Below are 23,636 nucleotides of genomic sequence, written 5' to 3' on the forward strand. Positions count from 1 at the left end.
TCTCCACTATCCAACACTTTCCCTACTGTTGCTCTCACTGGAGTGAGAACATAAAATTTTACCGCTCCGCTATCCAACACTTTCCCTACTGTTGCACTCACTGGAGTTGGAATAGTAGTTTTTCCCCTCTGCTATCCAGCACTTTCCCTACTGTTGCACCCACTGGAGTGGGAATAGTAATGTTTACCTCTCTGCTTTCCAACATTTATCCTACTGTTGCACTCAGTGGAGTGGGAGTGGTAATTTTTACCCCTCCGCTATCCAACACTTTCCTTACTGTTGCTCTTACTGGAGTAGGAATATTAATTTTCGCCCCTCCGCTATCCAACACTATCCCTACTGTTGCACTCACTGGAGTGGGAATAGTACTTTTTACCCCTCCGCTATCCAACACTTTCCCTAGTGTTGCACTCACTTGAGTGGGAATCGTATTTTTTCCCCTTTGAAATCCAACACTTTCCGTACTGTTGCTCTCACTGAAGTGGAAATAGTAATTTTTACCCCTCTGCTATCCAACAGTTTCCCTACTGTTGCACTCTTTGTAGTGGGAATAGTAATTTGTACCCCTCCGCTATCCAACAATTTCCCTACTGTTGACTCACTGGAGTTGGAATAGTAAATTTAATTATTTTGGTATCCAACACTTTTCCTTCTGTTGCACTGATTGTATTGGGAAATTTAAGTTTAAATATTTTTTCATTGTTTAATGTTTTAATTTATTCTAGATTTTTTTATATTCTAAATTATTTACATATATATTTATTTGATTTTTATATAATTGTTAAGCTTTAAAATAAATTAAAGATAATAGATTAGTCACTATTTTAAGGTAAATATATATATATATATGTATAAATGATTATGTTTGTGTGTTTATTATTTTATTATGTTTATTTGAACAAATTATATTAATTTTGATTTATTTTGTTAACATTAATATTTAATATATATTATTTTATTTTATATATATATTTCAATCGATATTTTTTGCATCTATATTTTTTACATCGATATTTTTGATTCAATATTTTTGTACTTACCTGTGTAGGTGTGGGAGTCGATATTTTTGTAGTCTATATTTTTTTCCGATATTTTGAACATCAATATTTTTAACATTGATATTCTATCAGTGAACCATTCTAAACTCCTATTTCTAAATGCAAAATAAATTGTTATTAATGTAGTCACATGGACAGATACATGATGTGAAAAGATCCACACCTTTTATATAAAAAGCTTCAGAGAGGCAAAAACACTCCTGAATCTTAGACAAGTTCCACGTCCCTGATGGATGTCTGAGTTTTGCAACAAGGATTTAGGTTCCAGCTGTGATCATTTGACATACAACAGCTCACATCCTTGTCCATCAACGGGAGCTACTGATAGTCATTTCAATGCACCAGGCCGAGCTGAAAAGATAAGTTGGAGTTTTTACCCTGCAAGCGCAACAGCATGTGTTCTGGAGATTACAAACTGCACCTGGATACAATAAGACTGGGGACATGGTAATATTCACTGGGGCCATAACAGATGTAGAATCCAGATCAATAATAAGGGCTGGATACGAGATCAGACTTGATTCCCCTCGGTTTCAGCACTGGACACTAGTCATCATCCTGCTTTCAAAATACATGATGCAAGCAGCACTGACCAGATCAGAATAGCAGCAGACCACATGATCAGAGCATGAGTAGCAAAAGAAGTTAACTACTAAGGGCCGGAATATGATCTCATTAGTAAAGGCCTGCGTACGACTCTGATTCGTAGGGCTTTACGAGTGAATCGAGCTTCTGGAGTCCGCACGAGCGAGTATGATGCATTCATATGCTTATGGACTCGGTTTGCTCGGACTCTCATTGAACTCTATGGGAGCCTGTATACTGGATGCGTACACAGGCTCCCATAGGAACAAGCATTGGCCGCGCGGCAGTAAAAGTAACGCCGCGCGGCCGTAAAAGCGAAAGTGATCGCGATCACTCGTAAAGCGAAAGTGATCGCGATGATGCGCTAAAGCACGCTAGGGATGCGCGCTCAGCAGCGGGGGGAGTGGCATGGTGCTGAAGGCTGGCGCAGGAAAGGCAGATGGCTGGGCGCGAAGGAAGGGGGGAATGCGGGGAGCAGCTGTGCGCGTGCATGCCATCGTGCACTGAAGCTTGTAGCCAGCACAAAAATATGGGTAGCACTTTCCAAACCCACCTACTAAAAGTCTCGCCTGACCCAGCGCATGCGCTGGGTCAGGCGAGACCTAAAAAGGGTTGGGTGGGGAAAAGCGTACAACCTGTAGTAGGCACCCCATGTTGCCCGCCACACTGTGCATGCTTGGATCGGGGGGACCCATGGGTTCTCCCGTGACAGCTTCGTATGGCCTCAGGTGAAGGGGGGCCTGCTACGGCCCCCCGAAGTACGATTCTGACAGCCGTTTCGTCTCGCTGAGACCGAGTCGATGCGGCTGTCCGAATCGTGCATCGTACTTGCTCGCTCGGAATCCGGCTCCATTGCACGGCACAATTCGTCTACGAAATAGTTGTATGGACAGGATCGGGTTGGGAAACGATTCGGTTGATGCGTACGTGATCTTCACATCAAACTTGGTTGTCCGAACCTGTGTACGATTCGGTCAGAAAAAAGGGCTACGAATCGGATCCGGAAAAAGCCAAATCCGATTCGGAGGCATTCCTGATGACATTGTAATCGGGCCCTAAGTGTTCAGAGAACATGAGTGGCCTTGGAGCTTTATAAGATACTTTCAATCTGGTTTTTTTTCATGCTCTTTCTAGAATCATCTTTTTGTGACAGGTGTAGAAAAAAATACATGCTCATAGGAGAAACATTAATCACTAGTGAATAATTTAGGCACTGGACATGAGTAGCCTCTGAGCATTTCAAGACAATTTCAGAAAGACTTCTGCAGTGTAAACGAATACCAAAACAAGCATTGCCAATCTCAATAGGTCTGGCTTAAAAAGAATATTGTATGGTAATGTTAAAAGACCAGTTGATGGACAGAAGGCTGAACAATGACAAACATTTGAATCCATCGTTTTTTGCTCCCCATGCCATGCCAGTTTAAACCCAGGTATATGCAAATCAGTCTTGACCCTGTTCCCGATGGGAACAGTCCAGCCCGAACTGCTAGGCCAGGTCCTCCCTTGACTGGAAACAAGCACCCTGGGACCAGTTTTGGGGTATCACCCCTCATTAGCCAGTCTAGCTTGACTTCAGTGGCATAGACAGCAGGGACCCACTTCTGGGCATACCCGTCCCACTTGGGGTGACAAATGCAAAAGGAACAGTTGATGGACAGAATGCTGAACAATATCAAACATTCACCCCAGTACAGAGATCTGGGCCTAAATTCATAATTTTTATGCTCCAAGGCCATTCAAGTTTAAACCTAGCCATATGCAAATTAGTCTTGACCCTGTTCCCCATGGAAACAGTCCAGCTTGAACTGCCAGGCCAGGTCCTCCCTGGACTGGAAACAAGCAACCTGAGACCGGTTTGGGGTATCACCCCTCATCAGCCAGTCTAGCTTGACTCAAGTGGCATGGAGAGCACGGGACCCGTGTCTGGGCATACCCGTCCCACTCGGGGTGACAAATGCAAAAAGAACAGTTGATGGACAGAATGCTGAAAAATGCCAAACATTCACCCCAGTACAGAGACCTGGGCCTAAATCCATTGTTTTTTGCTCCCCGTGCCATTTCAGTTTAAACCCAGCCATATGCAAATCACTCTTGACCATGTTCCCCATAGGAACAGTCCAGCCCGAACTGCCAGGCCAGGTCCCCGTGGACTGGAAACAAGCATCCTGGGATGGGTTTTGGGGTATCACCCCTCATCAGCCAGTCGAGCTTGACTCCAGTAGCATGAAGAGCATGGGACCCACGTCTGGGCATACCCATCCCACTTGGGGTGACAAATGGAAAAAGAACGGTTGATGGCCAGAATGCTGAACAATGTCAAACATTCACCCCAGTACAGAGATCTGGGTCAGATCTCGGGGCATGCCCAGCCGTGGGTCCCTTGTTCACTGTGCCGCTGAATTCAAGCTAGTCTGGTTTATGACGGGTGATACCCGAAACCGGTTCTAGGGTGCTTGTGTCTGGTCCAGGGAGGAACTGGCTTGGCAGTTCGGGCTGGACTGTTCCCATGGGGTGTGAGGTCAATACTGATTTGCATATGGCTGGGTAAAAACTGGGGGAGCATGGTGAGCAAAAGAACAATGGATTAAACCCAGATCTGTGACTGGGGTGAGTGTTTGAAAAGTTTCAGCACTCCATCCATCATCTTGTTGTGTTGGTATGGTAATGTTAAACATTACAGATAGATACCATAGGAATAAAATAGGTACTTGTGTAGAAGCAAATAACTGTAGATTAATGTTGGTGTAAGTTAAAAAGTCAGTTGACAGTTGCACTGTCAAGCCAGATTTAAATATCCATGTAGGTTAATGACTGCCCTCCTTCCATCTATATTTTGCCAGAGAAAAATACCATCCAAGAGTGATCTGATGATCTAAGACAATTTTATAGCATGTGAGTGACCTTGAAAGTTCATTCTCAGGCAGCTAAATAAATTAACAAGTTATCAGAGATGTGTAGAGAGCCTGACTTTTTTGTGTAAGCACACAAATTCTCCCCAATCAAAATATGTACCCTTGGCTCCCAACATGTGGGCAGAGCCAAAGCACCTCTCCTGGTGTACTCACATGGTTGTGTAGCGACAGCTGCGCTGTAAAGCCACACCATAAAAAGGATTGAATGCATGACATAATGAACGCCCAATGAACTGCAATTATTGAGTTTACCTTGTAACTGTAAAATAGAAGGTGCAGTGATCAAAGGTTAAAAGATGCTCCAATGGCTTGGTATGGACAGATGCATGAATAATGAACAACTATAGGTTATTGATTGTATGAGTTGTGGAATGGGGAAAGTGCAATAACGTGAGGTTTAGGGGTGGGATGTTGAGAGGATTACAACTTGCATTGATGGGGTATTTTGATATTGTATTAGAGGACCGGTTTTTACATTGTTATGTGATGGTATGGTGATTTGTATAGAGCACTAACCACCCAAAAGGGTATCCAGGCGCTTCAGCAAGGTGTGTAGGTAAGTGGTCACAAGGTGCTCATATGAAGAGCCTGGTCATCCGCTTCTTGTGGAACTCAATAAGTGAGACGGAAGCTCTGATGTGCTGAGGGAGGTCGTTCCAAGTCTTGGGTGAGATGTAGGAAAATGAGCGACCTCCTGTTTTGCTTTTGCAGATGCAGGGTGTGTGTGCGAGTGAGAGTGAGGCAGAGTGTAGGTGTCTGGTGAGTTGGTCAAAGTGTATGCAGCTGTTCAGGTATTCTGGTCTTGTGTTGTGTAGGGCTTTGTATCAATCAATCAGTACATTTATAGAGCGCACTACTCACCCGTGAGGGTCTAAAGGCGCTGAGGGTGGGGGGGTGCTGCTACTGCTCAAACAGCCAGGTCTTGCAGTGTCTCCTGAAGGTGAGAAGGTCTTGGGTCAATCGGAGGTGGATGGGGAGGGAGTTCCAGGTCTTGGCGGCGAGGTAGGAGAAGGATCTGCCGCCTGTTGTTGTTCTTCTGGTGCGTGGTACGGTGGCGAGGGCGAGGCTGGCTGAGCGGAGTTGGCGAGTCGGGGCATAGAACGAGAGGCGTTTGTTGAGGTATTCGGGTCCGGCGTTGTGGAGCGCTTTGTGTGCGTGGGTGAGGAGTTCGAACGTGATCCTCTTGTTGACGGGGAGCCAGTGCAGGTCTCTCAGGTGGGTGGTGATGTGGCTGTGGCGGGGGATGTCCAGGATGAGGTGTGCAGAGGCATTCTGTATGCGTTGCAGTCTTTTCTGTAGCTTGGCCGTTGTCCGTGCATAGAGTGCGTTGCCATAGTCGAGCCGGCTTGTGACGAGGGCTTGGGTGACAGTCCTTCTTGTTTCCGTGGGGATCCCTTTGAAGATTTTTTGTAGCATGCGGAGGGTGTTGAAGCAAGAGGAGGAGATGGTGTTGACTTGATTGGTCATAGTGAGCGATAAGTCCAGGACGAACCCTAGGTTGTATGCGTGGTCGGTGGGTGTCGGTGCTGTGCCCAGGGCGGCGGGCCACCAGGAGTCGTTCCAGGCGGAGGGGGATGGTCCAAGGATGAGGACCTCCGTCTTGTCTGTGTTCAGTTTCAGGCGGCTGATCTTCATCCATTCGGTGACGGCCCTCATTCCTTCTTGGAAGTTGGATTTGGCGGTGACTGGGTCTCTGGTCAGGGAGAGGATCAGCTGGGTGTCATCGGCATAGGAGATGATGTTGAGGTCGTGTGCGCGGACGATGTCGGCGATGGGGCTCATGTAGATGTTGAAGAGCGTCGGGCTGAGTGATGAGCCTTGGGGTACGCCGCAGATGATCTTGGTGGCCTCTGAGTGGAACAGGGGTAGGCGGACTCTCTGGGTTCTGTCGGTGAGGGAGGAGGAGATCCAGTCCAGGGCCTTTCCCTGGATCCCTGTGTTTTGGAGACGTGTTTTTAGGGTGCGGTGGCAGACCGCGTCGAAGGCAGCTGAGAGGTCTAGGAGGATGAGGGCTGCGGTTTCTCCGTTGTCGAGCAGGGTTCTGATGTCGTCGGTGGCGGCGATGAGGGCGGTCTCGGTGCTGTGGTTGCTGCGGAATCCAGATTGTTACGGGTCGAGGGAGCCGTTGGTTTCGAGGAAGTTGGTCAGTTGCTTGTTGACTGCTTTCTCGGTGACCTTCGCCGGGAAGGGGAGCAGGGAGATGGGCTGGAAATTCTTGAGGTCCTTGGGGTCTGCTGTCAACTTCTTAAGGAGGGCGTTGATTTCAGCGTGTTTCCAACTCTCAGGGAAGGTGGCAGATTCGAAGGAGCTGTTGATGATGTCTCGGAGGTGGGGTGCGATGATGGTGTCTGCTTTGTTGAAGATGTGGTGAGGGCAGGGGTCGAATGGAGAGCCGGAGTGGATGATTGTTCATGATCTGGGTGATGTCTTCGGTGTTGACGGGCATCCAGCGACTGAGGAGGGCGGTGGGGGGCGTTGGTTCTGCGGCTGGTGGAGGCGTCTGGTTTGCGAAGCTGTCGTGTATTTCGGCGATCTTGCGGTGGAAGAAGGCCGCGAGGGAGTTGCAGGGGTCCTGTGAGGGGGGGATGTCGTTGGAGTTGGAGCTTGGGTTGGAGAGTTCCTTCACGATGCTGAAGAGCTCCTTGCTGTTGTGTGCATTGTTGTCTATGCGCTCTCTGAAGGCCGTTCTCTTGGCAATGCGGATGAGCTGGTGGTGTTTGCGCGTGGCGGTCTTAAGGGCCTCGAGGTTTTCCGCAGTCCATTCTTGGCGCCAGGCTTTCTCTAGAGTTCGGCGGGATTTTTTGTAGTCCTTGAGGTCTGTGGTGAACCAGGTGGTTCTCCTGCTGTTGTGCTTGTTCGGAGGGTTCTTGATAGGGGCGAGGGTGTCGGCGCAGTTGCTGATCCACTGTGTGAGGTTTCGGGCGGCAGTGTTGGTGTCCGAGGCGTTGGCTGGGGGGCCCTGGGCGAGGGCGGCGGTCAGCTGGTCAGTGGTGACTTTGCTCCAGCATCTTCGGTGGATCTGCGGCGGTTGGGTGTGTGCGATGAGTTTCTTGTAGGAGAAGTGGATGCATCGGTGGTCGGTCCAGTGGAGAGTGGTGGTGTGGCTGACCGTGACGTATGTGTGCATGAGATGTTTGAATTGGCTGTACTTCTGAATTGAGAGGCAGTGAAGCTTCCTGAGCTGCGGTGTGATGTGGGTGTGGCGTGGTGTGGGAAGTCGAGTATGAATCTTGCGACTGAGTTCTGGATGGTCTGTGTAGGAGTTGTTTGGAGATTCCAGCGTAGAGAGTGTTACCGTAGGTGAGCCTACTGGTGATGAGTGCTTGTGTGATGGTACGTCTGGTGTTCAGAGGCAAGTATTTGAAGATCTTTTGCAGCATGCGTAGGATGTGGAAGCAGGAGGTGCACACTGTATTGACTGGAGCCATCATGTTGTCATCTTGGAAGATCCCTAGATTTCTTGTGCTGTCTGTGGGTGTAGGTGTTGGTCCTAGCTCCAACAGCCACTAGGTGGAATCCCATGGGGAGGTCTTATTGCCAAAGACCAGTACTTTTGTTTTGTCAGAGATGATCTTCAGGAAGTTGGTTTGCATACAGTCTGCTACCATGGTCATGCAGTTGGTGATGCTGGTTCTGGTGGTGTTTGTCTTGTCTGTCAGGGAGAGGATGAGTTGGGTGTCATCAGCATAGAAGATGACGCTGATGTCTTGTGATCGGCTGATGTAGGCGAGTGGTGCCATGTATATGTTTAAAAGAGGGGGCTGAGGGACAATCCATTTGGGGTTCCGCATATCATCTTCTTAATCTCTGATGTGAAGGGTGTCAGCCTGCCCTTTGGCTTCTTCCAATGAGGAAGGAACAGATCCATTTGAGAGTGGATCCTTGTATGCCAAACCTGTGAAGTCTTCTGATGAGGGTGTTGTGGGAGACAGTGTCGAAGGCCGCAGAGAGGTTGATCAGGATGAGGACCACTGTTTCTCCTTAGTCCAGGGTGTTTCGGAAGTCGTCAGTGGCCATCATGAGTGCTGTTTCTGTGCTGTGGTTCTTTCTGAATCCTGATTGTGTGTTGTCTAGAAGATGGTGAAATTTGAGGTGGGTTGTGAATTGCTTAGTAATGGCCTTCCCAATCACTGTGGCTGGATAGGGGAGCAGAGAGATGGGTCGGAAGTTGCTGCTGTGGGTCAGGGTGGTGCTGATTGTGATGTTCCTAGATTGTAGCTGTGGTTGGAGCATGATTTCGTTTGGGCTACTGAATGGATGCTCCACATGATTGCTGTTGTCCTTTTCTGATGAGAATTGTCTATTCAGTCAGGTCGCCATCTTGGTTGGTGGTGGGTAGGATAGCGATGAGTGCTCTGAGGTGTGTGAAGTTGCGGTTCTGACAGTGCCTGAGGGCGAGGTGGAATCCCTGATAAACAAGACGATCTCCTTGCAGCTATTGGAGCTTCCTTCGATACGGTCCACTAATGCTTTTTTCTTGGTGTCTCTAATGTGCTGGTAACAGCATCTGAGTGCAGCCTTGTAGGCAATCCGGTCTGTGGTGTTGTGGCTGGCTCTCCATTTCCTTTCTAGCTGTTTACAGTGTTGTTTGGTTTCTTGGAGGTCTTCTGTGTACCAGCTGGCATGCTTGTTTGATCTAGTACACTTGCTGGTTTGATGGGTGCGAGGGGGTCCACACAATTCTTGATCCAGTTGTTGATGTCCTTGTTGAGGTTGTCTGTGGGGCTAGACTGATCAGTGCTGAGGGCGCTGAGCCAGTCTACTTCTGTGATTTTGCTGCAGCTGTGGCTTGGAATGCTGAACCTGGTAGGGTGTGTTGACTTGAGGTGTGTTGATTTGGAAGTGGACGATGGAGTGATCTAAACACACTATGAAAGCTACCTTGTGACCTCTATTTCTTCTTTTTTTATTCAAATTGAATTCAACATGGGCTGTACATACAATTAGGCCATGACATAATCCAAGTACATAATTGTGATTTTTAACTTTGTTTATTCATTTTCTTTCTTTTATCAAAATGACTTTTCTATAAAAAAATTTATCAAGTTAGCATTTACAATAAATATTCTAAACAAGTATACATCACTTTACAATATAATAACCTTTTCACATCTCAACATCATATGACCCCAGGTAGAGAAACAACAAACAAAACATTACAGCAAACTCTCATACATTCATACCTCTTCAACTACATTCATACTCCATTCACAACCACATATCTCTGGAAAGTCGGAGACATAGACATGGTATCAATCTCCTTTCACCACTTAAAGCATCTGAATAGCAATGGTCAACGCGTTTCGGTGGTTTAAAGAAAAGATGAGCACCACCTTCATCAGGACCCGCCAGATAACAGACCAGAGTTTCTACACCCAGGGAATACTATCACTATTTCTTCAATATTGGATATACAATTATAATAGCCGACCCTTTAATGCTGGCTATTGTTACCGCTCTCCTCAGTATTCATTTTTATATCCCTCATCATCAATACGAATTTAAGTTTTGTCGTTCAGGAAGTAATCCTTATATATATGCTTTTATGGGGCCTCAATGTTCCATATGTTCATATATGAGCATTTCATTGTAGTGACATCTTGTAAGTTGCAAACTGGAGGCGTTACAAAACCATCTACCGCAAGGCTTTTTTTCTTTAACATAGATCCTTGATTAACATGCCACGTGGAGAGACGGTCGCACAAGGAGTCGGTCCTTGGAGTGATCTGTCCATGTGAGTTGTATGGTGGAGTTATATTTGATGCTGTTGCTTGTTGTGAAGATGAGGTCTAGTGTGGTCCTGCAGTGTGTGTTGGTTCTGTGTCTTGCTGGGTGAGTCTGAAGTTTCTCAAGCTTTCAAGGAGTGCTGTGGAGCAGGGGTCATTATGGTCTTCCAGGTGAAAGTTGAGGTCACTGATGAGAATGTAGGCTCTGGAGCCCATGGTGAGCAGTGTGATAAAGTCTGAGATGAGGTTGGTAAAGGTGACTAGCGGTCCGGGTGATCAATAGGCAAAGGTTCCATTTAGGATGAATTTTTTGTAGATTTGCAGCTTGAAGGGCAGGTGTTCCATGAATAGGTGGCGTTCTCGTGGATATTCTACATTTGATGGATTCCTTGTGGATGACAGCGAATCCTCCTCCTGGCTTGTGATGGCAGTCCTGTTGTGTGATCTTGAAGCCCATGGGATTATTATAGTGATGTTGGAGCTGATGAGAGGTTGAGCCAGGTCTCTCTGATGAAGAGTATGTTGGGTGCATTGCTGCTCAGATGGTCCCATATTTCGGTTGTGTTTGCAGAGTAATCATGTGTTGAAAAACATGCATGTGAGTGGGAGTTGATGTGCAGGTTTACTATGGTGTGTGGTTTAGGGCAGGAGAGTTAGCGTTCTTGGTGCATGTGTTGGGAGGGGGTGTTGAGGGCGTTGTTAGCATTTGTGCGGGGAGTGTGGGTGGGTGACTGCTGGTTCAGGTGAAAGGACATTGTCCTACCTGGTGTGAGGTGCAGCACCATAGCAGTTGGGCGGAACACTGCAAAACTATCCGAGTAAAGTAACCGTGTCTGCTCAGTAATGTGTCTGTTAATGTGTGCCATCTCGCCAGCTAACATTCACCTACAGTCCCAGACCTCTCTTCTGTTTGTACAAGACAATAAAGTGATGAATTGCCACTGTGTGGCATCCGGGCCGCGCTGCGGCCAGCAGATGGCAGCAGGGGAAAGGCTTCCGAGAGGCGGCAGCAGTTAGAACTCGAGAGCCGCTCTGTACCCGTGCCGCTGTCAGTCCCGGGCTCCAGCCGCCGAGACCTCCCCCCTGTACCACTGAGCAGACACTGCTGGCAGCCCGGGAGGAGGAGGAGGCACGAGCCATTTTGCAAGTGCCGGGACGGCCTGAATATTGTGCGCAGGGGGGCGAGATAATAACCCCCTTCCTTCTTTCACATCCGGGGGTGGCAGGAAGGGGAGCCGGTGCTGCACGGGCCGGGGAGACGGGCACCTGCTTCTGAGGGCAGTGAGCATCCGCAGCTGAGCCGGACAGGTTCACCGCCCCCTCCGCAGCCTATAATAAGGGTCCTCGGGAGGAAACAATGGGGGCCCGGCGCTTTGTACGGATGGGATCACACGCCTGACGGGGGAGCAGCCGGCCTCCTGCCTGCTGCTGGGAGCGGAAAGAGGAACTCGCACATTTCTCACTAGGACTTTCCCCTGAGGAGAGGAGCCGGTGCCCACCGTAGCCTGGTAAGAAAAAAACACAGGGGGAGCCGAGGGCTCTAACGCAGGAGCCGAATCTGAGCCAGCGCGCGAGAGGGGGGCGAGGATTAAAAAGGTCACCGGGCAGACATCTGGAAATGGGCGTTTGATGCCAAAGAAGCATGTTTAATTAAGGGGAGGGGGTAGATATTCTGGAACAGAAGGCATCGTGCGCCCGGCCCATGTTGGGATTGTCAGTCCCTGTGGATTCTTTTTTATTTACCAAAAAAACGGACTGAACGGAAGGAAATAGAGGGCTACCGTCCCCTGGTACATCGCTGGAGTGCATTGTTCATTTGGTGCGGGATACACAAAAGAGGGCCGTGTAGGAAAGTTTAAAGGCTGCGCCGAAGCTGACAAAGGCGTGAGCCGTCGCCGGCTTGTCACGCACGCACCCCTCAGCCTGTCACAGTTATACTGGAGGTGCTTCCAGTTCGAAATTTCCGATGAAATGCTTTGGGGTGGGCGGATGTCTGGATGGGCCCATTCGCGGGTACCATCACGTGAGATTCGGGGGTTCCAAATAGGGGCCACTGGGGGACGATGCGCGCCGCAGGTGAGAAGTTTCTGTTATGTGCCCCTGCAGGCTGCCGGGCATTGTTCAGAGTAGGCACAATGCGTGAGAGGGAGGGAGGGAGGGCTCGGCTCCAGGAGGTTGAGCCGGAGCTGCGGAGCCCGGCGTGCCCTTCTGTGCATCCTGTGCGCTGAGGCTTGTTTGGCCAGATGCCCGCCGCAAGCAGAGGGCCTGGACAAGCAGATTAGGGAATTCAGCCCTGGGCCAGCGCGAGGCCGTCGAGAACTGAGCAAGGGAGGGAAGCAGGAAGAAATAACTGGATAAATAAAACAACATATGTATTTTTCCTCAGGAGACCGGTCCAATAGTTGACAATATCTGTAATGGATCAGACTGCGGGACACATTGAAAAAATATGTTGTGCTAATTAAACACCAGTTGAAAAAAGCTGAGTTCACTGTTTTTGTTGTTGTTTTGTCTTTAGACAGACACCCTTCTGGCGGAGGCAGCTCTAGCGACGGGCCGGCAAGCCTGCGCATCGCTTGGCGGAGGGATGGTCGCCTAGAGATACCGAGTGTCTGAGCTCCGCCGACGGGACGTGCCAGCTGCAGCCCATGAGCAGCCGAGCCGGCCCTCAGCTCTGGGATCGGTCCCCGGGCCGCCTGGCCCGCCTCATGGAGGGCCCGGAGTGGGACATGCAGCGCCACTTCCAGGATTGGTGTCTGCGGACCTACGGCGACTCGGGCAAGACCAAGACCGTGACCCGGCGCAAGTGCGAGCGCATCGCGCAGCTGCTGCGCGGCGCGGAGACTGGCACCGCAGACAACGCCAAGTTCAAGTTCTGGGTGAAGTCCAAGGGTTTCCAGCTGGCTGGCCCCGGAGAGCCCACGGCGGGCGGCAAGCATGTGCTCTACGTGCCGGTCAAGACCACGGTAAGTGCATCAACCACTCCACGAAACATGTGCCCCTGGGCCACAACCCAGCTACTCCACTGGGCTCTGTGCCCCTCTGTGAGGGGATGGGGGGTGGGAGGGGGGCAGAGCCCACCTGCTCTACTCCCCACAGCCCAACAATGCTAGGGGTGAGGTCCCTTTTCTCTCAGTTCTGGGCCCCTTTGTCCCACCGTCCAGAGCTTCTCGCCACACTGGTATCGTTCATCCTGAGGGGAGCCCCGCAAGGCCCCGCTATGCCTTGTCTTTGTTTTCTCATATTTTTACCACACGTCTATATCACTTCTGTCCCCTTCACTCCTTGCTTTCTTGTCCTCCCCCATCCCGTCCGTCCTCCCGGTTCCATTTTGAAACCAGTGGCACTTCGTCTGCCTCGCTGGGGCGTTGAAGACCCGGTGCCCCGGCTTCCATTGGTTAGACGGGATCTATTGTGGGTCCTGCCAGCCCGAGCCGTGCCCTGCCCGGTGCGCAGCGCTCGGAGCTGCCTGCGTGGCATCTGCCAGTGTTCTGCGGGGGCTGGAGGCAGGATGAGGGCTGAAGAGAGGGGGCACTGCCACTGGCTGCAGATGGGACGTCTGCGAGATGGCGGGAGACTGCGTGGCGGCGTATAGGATTCATGGTGTCGGCTCTGGGTGTGCAGTGTCTCCTTTATGGGATTGACTGCAGTGCTGGGCCGATGTGTCCTGTGCCAACGGGAACGCAGCCCATGAACCCAGTGCTGCTGCTGGGCATTGCATGACTTGTTGTGTGCGCAGCACGAATGGCACCAGTCCTCTAGCATGAACGGTGGCATGTGTTCAGGCTGTTTTCTGTTGTTTTTGGGCCTGCTTTATGGTCTAGTGGGCCGGTTTCTGAGGCTGGCTTGGCAACGCAGCTGTCGCCAGGCAATTATGTGATCATCACTAGAGAGATGTTTAGGCTCCGCCTGCATGTTTAGAGCCAGGAGTACATGTTTTGATTGGGCAGAAGTTGTGTGCATCCACAAAATAGTGCTTGCCCTCCACCCAGATGTGATCATTTTATTTATACAGCTGCCTGAGCTTGAACATTCAGGGGCACACATATGTCACTGGAATGTATTAAAGTGTCTTAGATTACTAGATCAATTATGTTGGTTTTCTCCTGAAGCAGCACAGGTGGGAGGCGGGCAGTCAACCTTCATGGAATTTTAGGTCTGGCTTGAAAGTCCAACTCTCACCTAACCTTTTGACCTATACCAATATTATTCTATAGTTCTTTGCTCCCATACAAATACATGCCTATTCCCATGCTATTTAAACGTAATGCTTCACATTACCATGCAGCATTCCTTTAAAGCCAGACCTATTGGCCTTTCCAATGCTTTCTACTGTTGATTTCCTAATGCTTCCACAAACATTGCCTGATGCAAGCTCCTATGCACTTAGTCTCCCCTATCTTTCAAAACACCCGTACCAAGTGGTTTCCAAGTTTAAAACTGCCTTGATTTGCAAATGTGTCCCACAAGGCTCTCAAGCTCCTTTAGTCTTTTCTCTTGGACTGAGAGCAATTTGTGGAACTGAATGGCCTTAGATCCCCCTCTTTTGCATTACACTGTGGGGTCCCTCAACGCTCAGCCTTGAGTCCTACCCTTTTTAATTTGTATGTTACCCCTTAGCTAATTTGATTAAAACCTACGAATTCACAGTAGTTGCATAAGCTGACAACACCCGAATTGTGGTGTTGGTCTCAGAGAATCCCGGTAGGACGGCCTCTTGTTTTCATGACTGCATGCAACAGATAGGTTGATGGATGATGAACAATTGTCTGAAACTGAACTCGGACAAAACCGAGGTTCTGTTATTCGGCAGTCAAACATCATTCTGGTCTCCAAACTTGTGGCCACATGAACTTGGAACACTTCCGACCCCATTACCAAAGTAAAAAATCTGGGAGTCCAGTTTCACAACAAACTCTCCTTTGAAGGACATGTAAATTCCATCACCTCCTCCTGTTTTCTGTTGTTCAAAACTCTCGGAAAGATCTTTCCTTTCATTCTTTTAGACCTGCATAAAGCAGCGATCACTGCACTTATTTTCTCTAAAATTGAATATTGTAGTGCACTACTCCTTAATGCGCATAAAACATCTCTACATAAACTACAAATGATTCAAAATGCGGCAATTAGGTTACTTCTTGAGATCCTCAAGTATCAATCGGTCTCACAACTTTCCCTGCACTCCTCTGGCTCCCGGTCAAAAAACGGGTGGAGTTAAAATCTCTTTGCATTGCTTTTAAGGCCCTGCACCACAACAGCCTGAATCTCGGAGGCAATACTTTCAGTGGTATGTGCCGTCAAGAACTTTAAGGTCTGCATCCTTTGACGATCTGATTACTCCCAAAGTCAAAAAAGCTACTAGGGTTGGCCGAAGGTTCGTAGTGTGAATGGCCAATCTCTGGAACTCTATGCCCTTGGATTTGAAAAAAAATCCACCTTCTTGGCTTTCCACAAGACTTTAAAAACTTGTCTCTTCAACAAATAGTTGCGGCAAGTCCGGTACGTTACATCCTCCTGCATGTTACTCTCTCTACCAGGTCTTTCTATTAGCTCTCTTCTTCTCTCATGCGAGAATCTTAGTGGCTAGACACCTTCGGGTAGTAGAGAGCTTTACAAATTGCTATTTCATTTAATTTCATTTAAGCTATGTGATTTACTAATGTAGGCCACTTTTAATTCTGTCCCAGTCAAACCCTGTGATTATTTGCTTTAATTTCTATGTGGAAGCACCTGAGAGTGCCCTGGGACAGTGAGATCCGGTATGTTGTGCATACCTGCCAAGCCGTGCTGTGTAATATGACATTTCCAGCCAGACCTTTTTTCTAACCAACACTGCTTTGCATGCTTGGATTTTTTGGCCCACATTTATGTTGGAAAAATGTAACGCAACGTGCTATTGGCCGAAAAGCCAGGATGAGTTTACCATAAATAGAAACAAGATACTACTTCTCAGCTAAGGGTAGCAACCTGCAAGAAAACTCCTCCGAAATCACTTCACCAAAATCATGGTTTTAGCACAAGTGACATCATTTATCCCTTTGAACTTGGTGACATCATATGGCGAGACATAATGAACTCTAACCCTTCTGGTGGAGCACTGGATTATTTGTTTTCTAAACATCCATAAATTCGAGGTAGCAGTTTGGCAGTAGTGAACGAAATTATGAGCAGTCACGAACAATCAGCTTCTGCCCTTAGCAAGTGCGAAGCACAGGATTACCTGTAAAACAGTCAATTGGTCGGGTCTGTCACAGGGGCTGTAAAGAACTCCAGAGAGGCTGCAGGCAGAAACAGGTCGCATTTACTACCCTTAGCTGCCCCCTCACTTAACAATGTTGCCCTTGTAAGGGCATTGGCCTTCAGCTTCTGTAGGTGTTCACCCCTTAGTCTGTCACTCAGTTTAGCAGTGAGTGTCAACAAGTCTGCTGTGGCCTTTTCCTTCAAAGTATATGATGAGGTAAGAACACACCATTTGTATTGCCCTTTTCACCAGGGACTTCTCCACCCCTTTCCGGTGCAATTGCAAAGTGACGACTGAAAGGCAGTTTGACCCCCACTCGATGTTGTCCATTTTTCTTGTTTGCATATTTTACAGTGTTTCGTATCCTTAGAGTTGGTCAGAGGCATCATATAAGAACTTTTTTATACAAAAGTTTTAACATCTTCGAACTGCAGAGCGTTGGTTATCGATAAAGGGGCAATGCACTTCCTATTTCAAATAATGATCTTGTAGGAAACCAAACCTCAAGAGCTTACTTTACACCCCACACCCTATTTCCTGGCCGATCTCTTACCCCTAAACAGAACCTAAACTTACCCCTAAACGCCTGCCTAAGCTCAACCCGCACTCTAACCCGAATCAAGGTATTTTTCACCACTTTTTGCAAAGTCTACTGTTTTTAGACCACTTTCTACTCTTCTACTTTCATGTTTCAACTTTTTGGTCTATCCATCTTTTTTAAAAAAAAATTTTTACTGCAGACTTTTTTTTTAATCAATAAACTAATGCCATGGTATTCTGTCAAGTACTTACACTTGTTAATCCCAGCCATGGGCTTCCCCCTTTTCTGCTACTTTGCAGTCTTGAACTATCATTCACTGCAAATCGTCTAAGTATAATTTAGGCCAGGCATATGGAGAGGTCACAATATGTCTAGTGTTAACAGGACCATTGTCAAAGACGGTCTAATGAGTGGCAAACTATTTGATGAAACCCTAGAAGCTTTTGGGTTCTCTTTGTTTTCCCTTGATGGATATAACTCCGTTTGTCTTTCTGCTCACCACTCTTAATTATTTAAGGATTTATTTCCCTAAAGTTTTCTTACAGCTCTAAAATATTGTATTGAAGTCTCCTCTGAGCGCCTTGTCATGCAAGACAAGTGCGCTTGCGCGCGCGCGCGCGCGCACACGCACACACAGGTGAAATATATAGCATCCTATTATATGTTCCACATAAATTAAAGATCAACGTTGTTCCTGTGTCCTTGAGTGTGAGGCTAGTGCGGGTTAATGAGCAGTGGGTGGACAATGAAGGGAAGAATGCACTGTGCATTTTAAGCAGGTGGACTCCTACCAGATCGAGATGTCAGATGTGTATCCAGTTACAGGTTCAACTTGTTTAGAGATCGCAGTTCCCAGATGAATATGTTTTCGACTCGTTGAGAACTCTTGAGTTTCCTTAAGCGAAGGTAATATAGGTCTTCCCTGAAGAATGTGCTTAGGTCAATCCCAAGTCTTGGATCCTTTATCTCGACCCGTTCCTGTGCAGTTTGTACTTCTAATAGTGGACAGTGCATTGTGGACAAGTAGAGGTTTCTATTCAGTATGTAGATGGATGCAAGATTCTGCAGATATCCTGGATCCTTGCACCAAAACACCTTATGAGTAATGTGGATGAGATTGACTGGCATCCTGGATGGAGGTAGAGAAAGCCTACCCTTAACTGGTCCGGACAGTGTATGGTGCTGGTCTGGCTCACCATTGATGCCAGAGATGGATTTTTCTGTTGTCTGAAAGCATCAGGAATTGGAAGTGGTATTGTTGAATTTTTTGAGCCAGTGAGTGCCTGTAAATATGGTATAGGGAGTGTGAAATTGTGTATCCATGGGTGGTGTTGCATGAACCTTGTCACCTGGAGGATTCAACAGAGACAGTGGCCAGAGGTTAACTGTGACTGTTGAGGAATGATTCAAAATTTGCGAACATACGTGACAAGAATTTTCAATTCTATAAAGGACAAGGAGGCGAGGATTATTCTATCCCTCTCGCAAAGGGAGAGGACAGTTTAAGAAAGGTCGCTTCGGTGGACACCAAGGAGGTCACCAGGACTCCAACACCTCAGGTGAGGTTGATTCCAGCTTCCGAGGTGGTTTTGGGGGCAGGATCCAATTTTTTCTCTACAATTGGCATCTAATCTCCAACGATGCTTGGGTGCTGGAAACGGTTCAGGGTTACAAGATAGAGTTTTACCAGCCCAAGCCCCCAATCCTCCCTCCAACCCCGTTGTTTTTCTCCCTTCAGGATCAGGAGATCATTTCAGCAGAAATAGACTCCCTTATCGCAAAAGGGGCAATCCTTCGAACTACCCGTCATCCAAGAGGTTTTGTGAGCACGGTGTTTCTGGTTCAGAAACGAGGGGGCGGATCCCGTTTGGTTCTCAATCTAAAGGAATTCAACGGAGGGGTAGTTTACCGCCATTTCAAGATGGAAGGGATCCATCTGTTGCGAGATCTTCTCCGGGAGGGGGATTGGATGGTTCGCCTAGATCTCCAAGATGCGTATTTGTCGATTCCAGTCTTCAGCCCCCATCGTCGGTTTCTTCAGTTCCAATGGCAGGGGGACTAGTTCGAATACAGGGTTCTCCAATTCGGCCTCTCGTCAGCTCCCTGGTGCTTCACGAAGCTTCTGAAGCCAGTCGTGGAATGCTTACGCGCTCGCGGTGTCCGCATGATTATTTACTTGGACGACATTCTGATCATGGAAGATTGTCCACGCAAGTTGATTTCACATCTGGAAGGGTCGATCAACCTGTTACAATCTCTGGGATTTCTGGTGAATCCTCAGAAATCTGTTTTCACCCCATCTCAAGTGATAGACTTTCTAGGTTTCCAGGTCAATTCTCTGACCTGTCAGCTTCTTTTACCCAATCAGAAGATTCGCTACATCAAAAGGGAGTTGGCTTCGATTATCTCCAAACAGACTGTATCGTTGAGATCTATAGCACGTGTAGTCGGTCTATTGGCGTCTTCGATTCAGGCGATTTTCCCGGGCCCTCTGCATTACAGGGCGCTTCAACGATTGAAGATCCGTCATCTCCAGAACGGCCTTCGCTATTCCGATCAAATTCCTCTCTCAGAGGAAGCGAGGTGGGAGATGCAATGGTGGTTGGACCACATGGAAGCCTGTGATAGAGTCCGATGCCAGCCTGTGGGGCTGGGGAGCCCGGTGCGGTCCAATATCGACGGGGGTCGGTGGTCTCCTCACGAGTTGACTCTCCACATCAATTGTCTGAAACTCATGGCGGGGTCCTTTGCGATCAGTTGTTTCACTCCCCTTCGATCCAACTGTTGCATTCTTCTCCGCATGAACAATGTGTCCGCGGTTCGTTATGTCAACAAGTTGGGCGAAACGAGATCCAGGATATTAGCGGAAATCGCCAAAGACTTTTGGCATTTTTGTCTGCAAAAGAAGATCACTGTTATTGCCGAATATCTTCCCGGTCGCAACAATCAGATAGCGGACTGGCATTCGCGTCACCTTCGGGATTTCAGCGATTGGAGGCTTCAGCCTCGCATATTCCGTTCTCTTTGTCGGGTTTGGGGCCAGTGTCACATCGACCTGTTTGCTTCTCGCCTCAACACTCAGCTTCCTCGGTTCTTCAGCTGGAGGCCGGATCCGGAAGCCCTGGCCACGGACGCATTTCTACAGATCTGGCCTCCCCTTCTGTGCTACGCCTTTCCCCCGTTCACCGAAGCGACCTTTCTTAAACTGTCCTCTCCCTTTGCGAGAGGGATAGAATAATCGGAGCCTCCTGTCCTGACATAGAATTGCAGTAAAACCCTATTAGTGTCCTATCTACTCTCCCAATCTTTTTAGCAAAGTGCCTTGTAGGAGATGTGGTCCAGTAGCTAAGCTGTTCACTTTGGAATGTGTGAATCTGAGTTGAAATGTACTAAGCTAAGCTACCAGGCTAGGATCATACTATACAAATACCAACATTAAACTTCCATCGTATAATAATGTAAAAATGTCTAAAAGCGGTTTTGTGTTCCCATCCAAGATGGCAAAGATGTCTTCTTAGTTGTTCTCAACTTTAGTTTTAGCATGTGTTGTGGTAGGTTGGAAGTCTGAAACATGGCCTTCGAGTAGGTTTTGTTGTTCTACACATGCCTATAGTTGTCTTGTGATTTCCTTCTCTAGAGTGTTATAAGAGACAGAGATTTGAGATTGCTGCCTAGTGCCTCTATAGCAGACATGGGTTTTCTTTGGGTATAGGATGACAATTGCCTCCATTAGAATTGCAAAGCCTTTCTTTGTGAGGAGAAACATTATGATTTCCATGATAGTAGAAGCAAATGCATGGAAAAATTCCTATAGGTGAGTTGAAATCTTTAATCTCTTTGGTGATGTAATCTCACCCTTCAGTACCGTTGATTTGATAATTTAAAGAGATCATTTTATCCAGGTTGAGATGGAGGGTTGGGGGAAACTAAGGGAAGTATATTAGGTTATTTGCCTCTCAGATTTTGAGTGAGTTCAATTGGAAAATTGTCTATGGTTCTTTGCAATATTTTTGAGTTGAGCGGATGTGGAGCGGACAAGGATGTTTCAGAAGATGGCACCCTGGGTTTGTTCCTATCAAATGTTGAAAGGTACTTTCTTCTGATTGGTGACTCCTTTGATGAAGTTGATGTGTTCCGTCTTTTTATTTCTCGCCTCTCTCTTTTTAGGATGAGGTGCGCTATGTTATGTTGTCTTTTGGGTGCTGTGTTCAGCGATTTCTGTCTTTTCCTTTTCTAGAGAGTTATTTTTGTGTGCTGTTGTTATTTTCAGATTGCAAGCTTTTAATGAGACCTGAGTGTGCTGTAGTCATTATGAAGTCGATTTTGTACTTTATTTTCCTAAGAAAATAGGTCAATGTCCAACTGGTTGTTCAATGTTAGAGGGAAGCAATATGACAGTAAATGATCTGACCATGGCTGGGGTTGCACTACTAAAGTGTGTCTGAAGTACTGTCTGAAGGTTGTGTGCAACCTCTTGTGTATGTGTGTATGTATGAGATGAGTGTTCACTAATTGGCTGCAACTCAGCGCATCCGTGTTTTCAAGTTGGTCTTCCAGTCCTTTGTTCTTGCTAAAGTGCATCCATTGACCCAAGTTTCCAATCAGAAAGATATTTTCTGCCATAATAATACTAAAGGAAGGGCCTTGCCCAAGGAGAATTTGTACCTCATTTGTGCATTACACACGGCTGAAGAACAGAAGTTGTTTGGGTCAGGCACACATCAACAAAGTTTCGCCGCAGTGAGGTGTATGTTTGTATATGCATCATAGTGCACAGCAGCACTTCGACAAACCGTATGGCCACTCTGCTCCTTTACTTCTCTTTGGCGTAGTTTGCCCAAGGCTGCAGAGAGTCATCAAATCATTCCTTCTCATGCTGAAACCATTGCAGTTCCCAGCATTGTAAATGTGGTTGGAGTGCTACCAACTTTGCCAACTGTGCTTAAGGGGATTCAATTAGAATGCACCTAAATGACTACAGATCATGTTCTGTGTTAAAATAGCTCCTTCCTTGCTCGATATCTGCTGTATATATTTTGCTATGCAAATATCTAATTATGCCTTTAGGCGTGGAAGAACCACTAAATCATAGTTAAGGGTTTTCCCTGAGCAAGCAATAAGCCCCTGAATAAATCAAAGTTACCAAGGTGATTCGATTAGAACAAACTCACAAATTGTATTCTCTTTTATGAACATTAGGAAAACGTGTAGGTGCTCCAAGTGACATTTTGATACACTGACTACAGTGTTAGTTCAGGCTCATCAATTATACAATGAATATCCAGCCAACAGATTAAAAGTGTGGACGTTTCAACCCTCAATTAGCTATTTAAGGGCAGAGCCTTCATCAGGACAACAAGATGCTACCATCCTACAATGTAATAAAACACCTATTAAAGTTGTGGTAATTTGAATCAGCATATATCATGTCAACAGGGTAACAGTCTTACCTCAAAGTAGGTAATTGTAGAGTCAGAGAAACGATGGTGCAAATCCATAGGCGTCTATAATTTTGAAAAATGAAATAAACTTAGATAAATTTGACTCGGGTGTGGCTATACAATGTCTTCTACATAATGGTTAAAAGATTTGAGCGCATCTAATATGTAGAGAAAAATATAGAAGAGGTTCTTACTGGATTTGGTTTGCATAATATAAAGAAACACAAATATGTTCAATGTATGGGCATAAATTGGGCAAAATCAGGGAGGCACATGTCAAAGAGTTGATAGTTTGATCATTAAACCAAACACAGGCGGCATATCAGCAATAATACATGTACATAAAAAGGAATTATGATGCTCCTTACGAAAGCAATACATAAAAACGTTGAATGAGGAAATACTGGCTGAGTATCTTAATGATATGGCAACAATGTATATATTTTAATCATGTGCATTGAGCAACAGCAAATAAGAGGGCTCACTACAGGAGAATTGCATATCCCGTAAACATAGAGGTTAAATCAACTAACCCAAAAGCAATAGAGGCACTTACAATAGTGTGTACATCAAAAGAATTGATGACAAAAGAGATAAAAATTGAGACAAAATTGCTAAACACTGTGAAAACATTGAAAACTTCCGCTGGGTATGCCAAGGTAAGATTGTATTCATAACCTTGCTAAAGTGAGTAACAAGTATTCGTTAAAGGAAAAAATGTTTCAAGTCACTCCATTGGTGGTGAAATACATTCCTACCAATTCTATTAGGGTATATATAAAAAATAAAAATTGGGAATATTAAGATTACTTGCGTTAGCTATATAACTGGGTGTTGTCATGTGATGACAGGAGAAATTCACCTGCGCTGTCATTTCATGTGCAAACACGCCTGACTCCCCGAGCACACACGCACGCGTCTCTCTATTTAAGAGGAGAGCTCACCTTGCCTACCCACAGTCCTAAAATAAAACAGATCTTTCAAGGCTTAACTAAAAAACACAAGAAAATCGTAACAATTGTAATTAATTTCTTGTACTGCTTTGCCCCATCTATTGAAATGTAAAGCAAGGTGCAGGGCAACGATTAGTTTCTTCTTCTAATGCAAACTACAAATGAAATGGAAAAAA

The 23,636-nt window shown here is 46.8% G+C and overlaps 1 protein-coding gene across 2 annotated transcripts in view; it reads left to right on the top strand.

Moving 5' to 3' along the window:
* Positions 1–11,315: 11,315 nt before the first annotated feature.
* Positions 11,316–23,636, top strand: part of NOL4 (nucleolar protein 4) — a 666,365-nt gene continuing 654,044 nt past the window's right edge. The window contains exons 1-2 of one of the 2 annotated variants that reach the window (XM_085605684.1): positions 11,316–11,792; positions 12,803–13,250. In XM_085605684.1, coding sequence (XP_085461810.1) covers positions 12,933–13,250 — 318 coding nt within the window. In that variant the 5' untranslated portion in view covers positions 11,316–11,792; positions 12,803–12,932. The remainder of the gene's footprint in view (positions 11,793–12,802; positions 13,251–23,636) is intronic. The other variant, XM_085605683.1, reaches the window with a different exon arrangement.

This window comes from Triturus cristatus, chromosome 5_1, assembly GCF_964204655.1.
Source record: "Triturus cristatus chromosome 5_1, aTriCri1.1, whole genome shotgun sequence".
NCBI lineage: Eukaryota > Metazoa > Chordata > Amphibia > Caudata > Salamandridae > Triturus > Triturus cristatus.